This window comes from Symphalangus syndactylus, chromosome 5, assembly GCF_028878055.3.
Source record: "Symphalangus syndactylus isolate Jambi chromosome 5, NHGRI_mSymSyn1-v2.1_pri, whole genome shotgun sequence".
Taxonomy (NCBI): domain Eukaryota; kingdom Metazoa; phylum Chordata; class Mammalia; order Primates; family Hylobatidae; genus Symphalangus; species Symphalangus syndactylus.
Window position 1 is genome coordinate 27064551 of NC_072427.2, and position 10469 is coordinate 27075019.

At 54.3% G+C, this 10469-nt stretch overlaps 1 protein-coding gene across 1 annotated transcript; it reads right to left on the bottom strand.

Moving 5' to 3' along the window:
• Nucleotides 1-1235: 1235 nt before the first annotated feature.
• LOC129481745 (TBC1 domain family member 2B-like) lies at nt 1236-3710 on the bottom strand. The gene is made up of 2 exons (XM_055276904.2): nt 3533-3710; nt 1236-2648 (listed from the first exon to the last, which is right to left on the bottom strand). The coding sequence occupies exons 1-2, from the start codon at nt 3592-3594 to the stop codon at nt 2450-2452; spliced, it is 261 nt and encodes an 86-aa protein (XP_055132879.2). The 5' UTR covers nt 3595-3710; the 3' UTR covers nt 1236-2449.
• Nucleotides 3711-10469: the final 6759 nt, after the last annotated feature.

Sequence of the window (10469 nt, forward strand, 5' to 3'; positions counted from 1 at the left end):
GCCGAACCCCTCGGTGATGAGCATCTGTCCCAGGACTCAGAAGGGAGGGAGGGAGGGAGCGTGGCCACGGCAGCTGCCTGCAGGTGTGTGTCCTGCTGCTCCCCAACTCAACATGCTCACCTCATTTCACACCAACAAGCCCGATCCTCAGAGGAGGAACCCAAGGCTCTGAGAGGAAGTAACTGGCCCAAGGGCACACGCCCTGGTGACACAGGCCCATCCTAGGCGCCAACTGCCAACCTCCAAGTTCCAGGCCACCCTCAGCAGGTGGAAGACGGAGAGGGCCCCAAGCAGGCCCCAGTGGCGGCTTTGCACAGAGAGGTCCGCCTGCCAGAGTTCACGCAGGAAAGCAAGTTGCTGGGCACGCTAATGTGAGTCCCAGCCCCGCTGTGCTGCCCGAGGGTGGAGGAGCATCAGGCGTGCTTCCTGTCTGTCTGCAGCAGCCCGGCTGGCCCAATGAGACCCTGGGGACCCACACTCTGAGTCATGGCTTCCCAGGCCTTAGTCAGAATGGCCCCTGGTGGCACTCCCTTCCAAGGGGTGGGGAGCAGGGCCTGTCGACTTGCTCCTGACCCACACACCAAGCCAGTCCCTGTCCCACACACCAAGCCAGTCCCTGTCCCAGCTCTGCTGCCGCTGCTGTGCTGCGTGATGACTTCAGGAACCCCCAGCCTCGCTGAATCCATGTCCCCAGAAGAGAAAAGCCTGCCAGGCCTTGGCCTGCCCTGTCTGGGAATCCTTGCTGGAGCCACCCCGAAACACCCCTATGGGAACCCCTTTGGTCTTCATCAGTCTTGGGTGTTTTCCACTGATGGCTGGGGGTGTCCCCAGTGGCAGCTGGGCCTGAGCTGTCAGCCCGGGCAGGAGACAGACAAGCCTGTGACTCAGGCAGGGCATGGCACAGCTGGCGGAAGGAGGCATGCCTGTTCTTTGTGGCTGGGTAGGGGGTTATCCGGACACAGGGAGTCTCCAGCTTCCGGCTTTCCCACCTCGGTGCCCCCAGCCCACACCTGCAGCTTGGCCATGGTCCTTGGGGCCTCCCAAGGCTGCCCCTGCTGGCAAAGGCATCCTGACACACCCGCCCCAGGGTGAGCCAAGGGCAGGGACACCCAGAAACGCCAGGCTGGAAGGTCAGAGAGCCCCTCCTCACCCCCCAACACCAATAAGCCCCGCCCCACCCTCCAAGCCCTTGGGGTGAGCCCCATCACTAGTGACTAGGACTGAATTTCAAAGCAGAATATTATACAAATTAGTAGCTTTCTTCCTTTAGTATTACAGTTCCAAAACGTCACTTGAAGGTCAGCACAGGAGCTGCTGTGATATAAAAGGAGAGAGTCACCTGGCGCCCCCTGCAGTCCTCCAGTTGCCCAGCAGCGGTGGGACGCTCAGTGGCACACACTGGGTCTCTGCATGGCCTCCCACCTGCAAGGACTTCCCCGGGCAGGCCCAGCTGCCCAGAAGCCCCGGAACACACGGGAAGACAACACTATAGGATGGCGGGTGGGGATCTGTGCAATACAAACATATAGTTAGAAAACCCAACCGAGGATCCGTCTAGAATACTTCAGATATCGACATACCGTAGTTGAAACCAGAACCGTCTCCAGCCGTCAGCAGTCTTGGCGGCTACTGTACAGCTGTCAGCATGACTACAGGCAGCGCCCGAGGCTACCTGGGGTAAGAAGTGGGCCCGCACATCACATCGGTGAGTCAGTGAGAGTCAGGGCCAGAGGGAAGAGCAACTCGGAGGCTGAGGCTGGCACAGATACACACAAGGGAGTCACATATAAGAACTTGTTATATAAAATAGATATGTGGAATCTAGAAACACCTTGAGAAAATAGCCTATAAAAATATAAACTGTAGTGAAAGTGTACAAAAGTATGAACAGAGGTTCAACCCATGAAAAGCCCCATCCATTTAAAAGTTGGCAATTCCCAGCAGGTGTGGGGAGGGAGCTCCCCTCGGTCCTGGTGCGCGCATTTGGACAGGCCTTTGGGTTTCCCAGCTGGCAAGGTTCCCCCTTGCAGGGGCCACAGGCTGGGTGTTGGGGTGAAGGTTCGGAGGAGGAACAGCAGCGTAGGGCAGCCCCTGCCAGAAGGGCCCCCTGACATGGCAGCCAGTGGAGGCCAGGGACCTCCAGGGCACTGGAGGCTGGAAACAGGCTCTTGCAAATAGCCACTGGTCAGCCCGAGGATCCACCAATCAGGCAGAAAGCGTGACTGAGATACGTGTAACCGAAAGCATGGCACAGAAATGGCTGTAAACAGATTAGACCTCCCACCCCTGCCCCGCACAGTGGGAAATGAGGAAGTGCAGCCTGGCTTGGGACATCTGCCCAGCAGATCCCCAGAGGCCACACATGTTACATTCTGGCTTTTGAGCGTGCTTTCGCCCTTTGGGCACACTTTGGTTGTGAAGGCAAGAAGAGCAGCGTCCCGGAGCCCACTCAGGTATCCTCCTCCTCCTCGTCACTGACCAGCTCACCCTTGTCAGGGCTGGTGTCCCGCTCACGCAGGAAGTCCTCACGGATGGCCTCCAGCTCGGTCAGCTCCAGCCGGAACTTCTCCAAGTGGTAGGTGTGTTGGTTCTGGATCTGGCGTAGGAGAAAAGGGTTCAGGCCCCCAAAAGAGATACTGATCAGCTTCCTGGCAGGACACAGGGGAGAGACAAGAGAATCAGTGGGGCTCGAGTGAGTGCTCACACACAGCCCTCACAGGCACAGCAGGTGGCCTGGGGCAGGGTGGGAAGAGCGCTGGCCAGGCTGGGGGCCTGATGTAGGGGACGAGGCCCACCTTCTGCAGAGAGGTGACAAGGAACAAAGGCCCAGCCAGGGGCAGGTTCAGAATGATGGCCTGGACTCCAGCTCTGCCACATGCTTGCTGCGTGACTGAAGTCACCCCCTTTTCTGGCCTCTGATTCCTCATCTGCATACTGGGGTGACGGTGACAGTAGTGCCACCTCCTAGGGTATGGGATTACTCGAGTTCCCACACATAAGCGCTGAGAAGAGCTCCCGGCACTTGCATGGTGATGGCGGGTGCGGCTGTGTCTGCATCCTCGGGTAGGCATGAGGCCTGGCACCGGGCACGAGTCCGGGACGTCTGTGTCCCAGGACTCATTGACTGGGAATGAACACAGGCCCAGGCAGTCCTGGCGATGACTGTCAGACCCAGTCAGCAATGTGACAAGTGTCCAGATGCAGTCTACAGAGAAACGTGCAGCTCATGGGTTTCACATTATCCCCAGGTCAAGGCTCCAATTTTCAATAAAAATGTTAAGGTTATGATCCACTTGCTCCTAACCACTGGTCAGTGGCTTAATAAAAACAAAACCAAATGCTGTCCTGAGGCCTGGCTATGGATTTGAAGCACTAATGGGTCAGCCACACTGGTCTCTGGGGGGTCACAAAATAAGCCAGTTCCTGGGGCCACCTTCTTCCCCTCTCTGGATTCTGCCAGGCCCCAGATGCTTTGTATCCACCAACATGGGCTCATGCGCTTTCCTGTCAACCAAAGGCCCAACAGACTCACCAGCCCCAGGAAAAGCTGCGATGAAACAGAAATGCCCCAAAGGACTTCCTGCCTGTCCCCATCAGCGCAGGCCATTTGCTCCTGCTGCTGTCGGCTGCGTCGGCTCCTTTCAACACAAGGCACACACGAGGGTGCAACCTTTTATGTTTCAAAACACCCGCTACCTGGACATGCTTAACTCTCGTCCAGAGGCTTAAGGTCAGAAAGGCCAGCTTTATTTATATTCCGAATTCCCCAGCGTGTGTTCTGGAACATGGAAACACCAGAGAACAGGGAAGGCCCGAGCACAGGGGTCCCCGCGTGTGGATTTCTCAGGTTCCGCCTCCTGCCTGGCTCTGCAGACTGGGCTACCAGCCCCAGCAGGCGGGAGGAGGCTCCGTGTGAACAGGTCACAGGGTCCCCACCACCAGTCCTTTCTCCCAGACAGCTGTCAGCCCACAGCCCCCACAACCCCAAACCTATGGTGCCCAACCCTCCTGTGCTGCAGAACGCGAGCGCGGAGTGTAATTCTTCATTTGCTCCTCAGTCAGGAGCTGAGAGAGGCCCCTCGGCCCAGGCTGGCACCCGGGAAGCCAGACCCCACCTCTGCCTCAGGCCTGGAAGGTTCCGCTAGGAGATGAGAAGGTGCCCCATAGTCAGCTAAATTTGGGAGACGATGCTCAGCGCCTTAAAAGGCTCCTAGAAATCCTGCTGCAGAACCTGGTTCAATCCTGTGTAACTCCCATCTCCTGAATGCAGCTGACCACACAACTCCCTCCCTGTGTTTCTGAAGGCCAATCGCTGTGCTGCAGGACTGGCCTCCTTGCAACCGCTAGTCTGGGGAGGTCATTAAAAGACTGAGGCTCCAGCCCAGAGGCGGGTTATGGGCCCCTGCAGTCTTGGTAACAGCGGGGAGCCTGCCACCACGCCTTGGCACTCCTTAAAGCACCTGTTGGTGTGGCGACCCCGCTTTCTAAAGCAAGCTGCAGGGGAGACCGTACCGCGAGCCGCTCACAAGGAGGCGCTGCAGGACCATGCAAGGCCCAGTAGCATGGGAGGGACCAGGTCAGCCTGTGGTGCCAGGGAAGGGGCGGGCACTCGCCAGAGCCACGCCCACTCGCCTCGGCTCCTGGCAGCGCCTGGGACCCAGTACAGAACCGAGGGCGGCGGCTTTCCCAACACAGCCCTAGCTGTCGGCATGGGCGAGCTCACTCCCTGTCACTCTCAGCAATCCTGACCCAACACGAGATGAACAGAAACCCTCCAGGCTCATGCCAGGACTCAGAATCAAACTTTCCCCAGCAAATATGATTCCCATATCCTTCCTCATTTGGCAGAAATCAGGGCACTGTTGTTGGTGCTATTAGTAAGCCTGAAACTATTACAAACCCACTCCCCAACAAAAGACACTGAAAATAGCGACGACCTCCAGGAGGCCTGGCATGGCCTCAGCCAGCACCTCAGCTCCCACTGTCCAAATCGGCTCTCAGGGTCAGATCAGCCAAAAGCTGCGGTCCAGGGGACATACGGACGAGGGTGGCCCAGAACAGGCAATGACCGTGTGGCCAGGGAGGGTTCCTGAATACTTGGCCGCCCAGGCCAGAAACCCAGGGCTCTTCCAAGTCAAGGATCACTTGAGCCCAGGAGTTTGAGACAAGCCTGGGCAACGTAGTGAGACCTGGTCTCTACACAAAAATTTTAAAAATATCTGGGCGTGGTTGTGGCATGTGCCTGTAGTCCTAGCTACTCAACAGGCTGATATTAGAGCATCACTTTGAGCCCAGGAGGTTGAGGCTGCAGTGAGTGGTGATCTCATCCACGGTACCCCAGCATGGTGACAGAACGATACCCTATCTCCAAAAATTTTTTTTTAAAACTGAGTAGACAGGTGTCCTGGTGGCGTGATAGGTCCTGGGTCCCCTTCCAGATCTGTGACCTTGGACAGGTGGCTTTTCCTCTGGACTTCAGTGTCCCCATCTGAGTGAGAAAAGGCAGTGGGGATGCAGATCTTCAAGTTGAAGCAGTGTAGAAGCCGCATCTGAAAAGCCATACTTGGGGCTCCAAGTCCAGCACACAGTCCTAGCAGAGCCCAGTGGGGTAGCCAGGGTGGCACAGGTATCAGGTCCCAACCTCCTTCCCTCTTTGCCCACTCTCAGATCAAGGAATTCATCTTCTCAGAGCTACTGTCCAACCTGTACTTGCATGGGGACCAGAACACACTGATGGAGGAGTCGGCAGAGAAGGCACAGTGGGGCAACGAGATGCTGCACAAGCACCATGTGCTGACGGAGGCACCCAGCAACATCGGTGACATCAACACGACCACTGTCAGCACGCCCACGGGGGCCCATGGATGACTGCTGGCTGCAGGTGCAGAGCGTCCCCGCTGGACGCAGGTAACAGGGCCAGCCCCCATGGCCCCGAAGTCCCCCAGCCTCCATGGCTGAGCCTGGGGGCTCTTGAAACAGGCTCCGTGCCCAAGCTGGCAGATGTGGGTGCTCTCTGGAGCCATCAGAGCGGGCAGAAAGCTCGTGGTTTATGCTGTAGGGGCTGGGAGCTTGGAGGGGGTTGTGTGTGGGGCTGAACTTTGAGTTAGGCAGAGGCCTAGGAACATCATCCTGGGCACACCATACCTGTCGTGCAGTCTGAGTCATGCTGCCAAGGCAGGGTATCCAGCTCCCAGCCTGGGAGTGCTGAGAGCCAAATCCACTGCAAAGCAGGGGTGATAGTCAAGGTCCCACCTCATCTATCTGTCAGCAATCCAGTGGTGATCTAGGTGAGAGTCCCATACACACGGTCATCCCACAACACACTTCACAGGCCAGGCAGAGACACACAGCCCCCTTCCCTCCCTCCCAGGTACCATCATAGCTGCTAGCATGTGACTGAAGGCAGGGTCCCTGGCCCCCACTGAAGCACTACTGCTGGCCAGCAGGCTCACCCACCTTGGCCTGTTGCTCCTAGAGGTCGCCTGTGCTATTCAGCCAACAGGACCACAGTGCCTGCTGGCCCAGCTGAGCTCTGCCTAGGAAGCCCGCCTGCGTTTCCTGCCACGGACTTTCTCTCTTCTGCCTTTCCCAGCAGGAAGGGCCCAGCCTCACCTATGCAACGTGCAGCCCCCTGCCAACCAGGTGAAGCTCCCCTCTTAGACTTACAAGTCTATGGCCAGTGGCATCTGGCTACCTGCCCTCCCTGCCTTCCCCAGGCTCCCTTCAGAGGGCCCTAGGCTTTCTGACCACTCAGAGGGGCCTCTGGCACTCACTGCAGCCATCCATCCCTTATAGCTTCACCATTTTGGTGCAAGCAGTGTTCCTTATCAGGCCAGGTGGCTGTTGGGTGGGGTTCCCCGAGCAAGAGGTGGCCCTGGGCCGTGGGTTGGAAGACAGGGTGACCAGAGAAGAGAGAAGCCCGAGGAGGCTGAGCATTGGTCTGAACTATGGGTGGACTGCCTGGATGTCATGAGAGAGGCCAGCGTGTGTGGGCTGGGGAGGGCCGCCGCAGCCCCCAGGCACTACATGTGAAGCTCTGGCTCCTCCCTCCATCTTCCTCCCCTTTCCCTTCCAGTCCCTCTTTTCCAGGAACCTTGCCACACCCACACCTGCGCCCGCCCCTCCCCAGCCCTCCCACAGCCACTGCGGTGCACCGGTGCTCTGCACTTGCCTCACCAGCTCTGGCTTTTCTTTAACCCCTTTTCTCTCTGCTTCTCTCCAACTGCCAGCTGAATGGGTCAGACAAGTCCATCCTGTCCTGAGAGCCCCAGGCCCTGCTTCGACCTCTAAACAGATCCTTCCTCTCCTCAGAGACCTCCCTTTCCAAGCCTGCCTGGGCGTGTGTCCTGTGACTTGACTGTGGCTCCCCAGCCCAAAGCCAGCCCCCTTCATCTGTGACTTAGTCTGTTGTAGTGGTGAGCTGACACATCCAGGTGTGACCGTTGCTGAAAACTTGTGCCCCCTCTGTGGTATGTCCCTGCCTTGTTCTATAAATAGCTATAAATACTCATATATATATATATATATGCACCTAAACATGGCCAACCACCTCACCTCTAGCACTGGGAATCAGTCACCATGCTGTCCTTGTCTTGTGGCCCAACAAGAGGAAGCTCTCCCCTGACACTGCCCCTCCAAAGTGCGCCACCTCCAGTGAGCCTCCCTGTCATGCCCGGCCTGTGGAGAGCCAGGCCCCGCCATCCCTTCCACCCCCCACCAAGCATGGGGGTGCTCTGCAGGCAGCTGTGTGGCCTGACAGTCTCTACCAGTCCTGGTGTCCCTCGGCTGAGAATCAAACCTATTTCTGGATGATGGGGAATGTATCCTCTGCTGGCTGTGTTCTGTGTGGATCTCAGGGAAGAGAAAAGGCCAAGCCATTTCTAGGGTGCTGTTGGGAGTGGTGAAAAGGCCACACCCTTTCCAAGGGACACTTTTCCTGGAAAGCCCCTGGAGCTTAGCTAGCTCTTATCCTGTGAAGCCGACTCTGGCCACTAGGGGGCAGGGCCATGAACTCAGCCTGGAGGGAGCCTGCGGAGCAGCTGGCACTCTGGAGGGACAGACAGAACAGGCCACCAGGTGCACCAGAGGGACAGACAGAACAGGCAACCAGGTGCAGACAGGAGACGGAGGCAACGGGATGGAACGGAAGACGCCTGGGGTGGATGGAAGTCAGTGTCCTTGGCTGCTGCTATCTGCCTTCCCAGCCACCACTAGATCAGGCTTCTGAGCCTGTTGGCTGTCAGGGCTGGACTGTGCCCCATAGGTGCCATGGCAGTCCCCGTGAAATCCACCAGGTGTCACCAGGCGGCATACAGGTAACAGGCCTGGAAGGTCCCCAACAGCCCAGCTGGACATCTCCCTCTGGGGCTCTTCATTCAGTGGCACAAACTCCAGGACCCAGTGAGGGAAACGGAAACCCACGAGGCTGAGCAGTATGGCTAAATCCATTTACTCCAAAATGAAAAGCAAAATAAACAGGAGTCGCATCACCAAGGCAACCAGGACCCCATCCCCGCCTCCTTCCTGAGTCCTGTGCTATCAATAGGTAAGTTTCCCAGCCATAAATAATGATTAGAACCTCCTCCTTATACGCCAGCTCCAGCCTCCGCTACATATAATACAAGGGGTGGCCCTACCCCCTGGAATATACAAAATGTTACACAGATACTACATGTACAGTGGGGAACGGGGGCCACCCCAGCAGCCCGAGCCCTCACCTGCTCTACAGTTAGCCCCACTGTCCTGCCTCGGCTGCCTCTCTGAATAAGATGGGAGACCCCTGAGGGAAAAGTTGCTTTGGTGAGAGTAGGGAGGCCATGAGGCCTCCTCCAAACAAACAAACCAACTCCACCAGCCTCTGGCTCTTCAATAACAAACATCATTATCCAGAAATTTAAGGACTCAGCCCTGGTCAGGTGGCAAAGGGTCTGTTTGTCTCCCTCCATTAGACAGGGGTCTTGTCTTGCTACCCTAATGGTAAAGGGGTGACTGGAAAGGGGTGGTTGGTACATGGTGGGGGCGAAGACTCCGGTCCCACTTCTCCAGGCTTATGCCGACAGAGGCCTGGTTTTATTTTTATCACATGACTTAAAAAAAATCCCATAACTTCCTTGTCATAACTTTTTAAAATACTTTTCATAAAACATTTTTCTACTTTTTTTCACAACTTCTTTTGCCACAGCTTTTCCACAGCATTTTTTATCCCATAACTTTTTCATCCCACAACTTTTTAAAATTCCCATAACTTCTTTTTAGTTTATGTTCCTTTAATAAACACACTTGCATAGTTACATTACAATTTTGTAAAAATAAAACCGATTATCTCGGCCGGGCGCGGTGGCTCACGCTTGTAATCCCAGCACTTTGGGAGGCCGAGGGGGTGGATCACGAGGTCAGGAGATCGAGACCACAGTGAAACCCCGTCTCTACTAAAAAAAAAATACAAAAAATTAGCCGGGCTTGGTGGCGGACGCCTGTAGTCCCAGCTACTCGGAGAGGCTGAGGCAGGAGAATGGCGTGAACCTGGGAGGCGGAGCTTGCAGTGAGCCGAGATTAAGCCACTGCACTCCAGCCTGGGTGAAAAAGTGAGACTCCGTCTCAAAAAAAAAAAAAAAAACAAAAAAACCGATTATCTCATGCCAAGTGTGCCCAGCATTTGCACAGTCTCAATACTTTTAATACTATAGTTTTCAAGACACATAAAATTTTAAGGCAAAAACAGCACTTTGCAACAATTTATTACATTACAGTAGCAGCACAGTAGCAGTCAATAATGCCATTTTAGACAAAAGTCAGTATTTCCATTATACATTCTGTTTACAGGAATTCATAAATTGGTAAAAGTCATTCTAAGAAAACTTGGCAAATAAAGGTTTGGACTGGAATTGGCATCTCTCTCTACTTTTCCTTCCTCCAGTTTCTTTGTTTAAAACTACAGTATTCATATTTTGAAATGTTTTAACTTATTTCAAAACATTAACATAGCAGTTACATTTTTGAATAGTTATTTTAAAGTGACTGTAAGATAAAGTTTTAGAGAAAGTATTATGGATAGGGCTGAGTTACATTTTCACATTTTCTAAAAATCAGCTTTGGTTTTAGAACTGATTTTATTCATTTCTGGAAAACCTATCAGGTTTAATCAGATACTTTAAAAATAATGACCATATATTGCAATCTTTAAATAGCTATTTTGATTCTTTACTTCTTACAGAAATTCAACTTTATTCCGTTGAACTCACATTTTAAAATTCTATATTTCTGATGAACTCTAACCTTCTAATGTTGCCTTCTAAGCAAATTGAAAGCTGCCTTATACTGAATGAGGAAGAGAACAAATACTTGGCTGAATGAGGTATTGCAAAAGACCGCATGAGCTTTGAAGAAAGACTTAAGTTATTGTCACAGGATTTCCATTCTTTGTAGCTTTTTCTGAAACACAGGACAAAATACCTACACAAAGGGTGGTA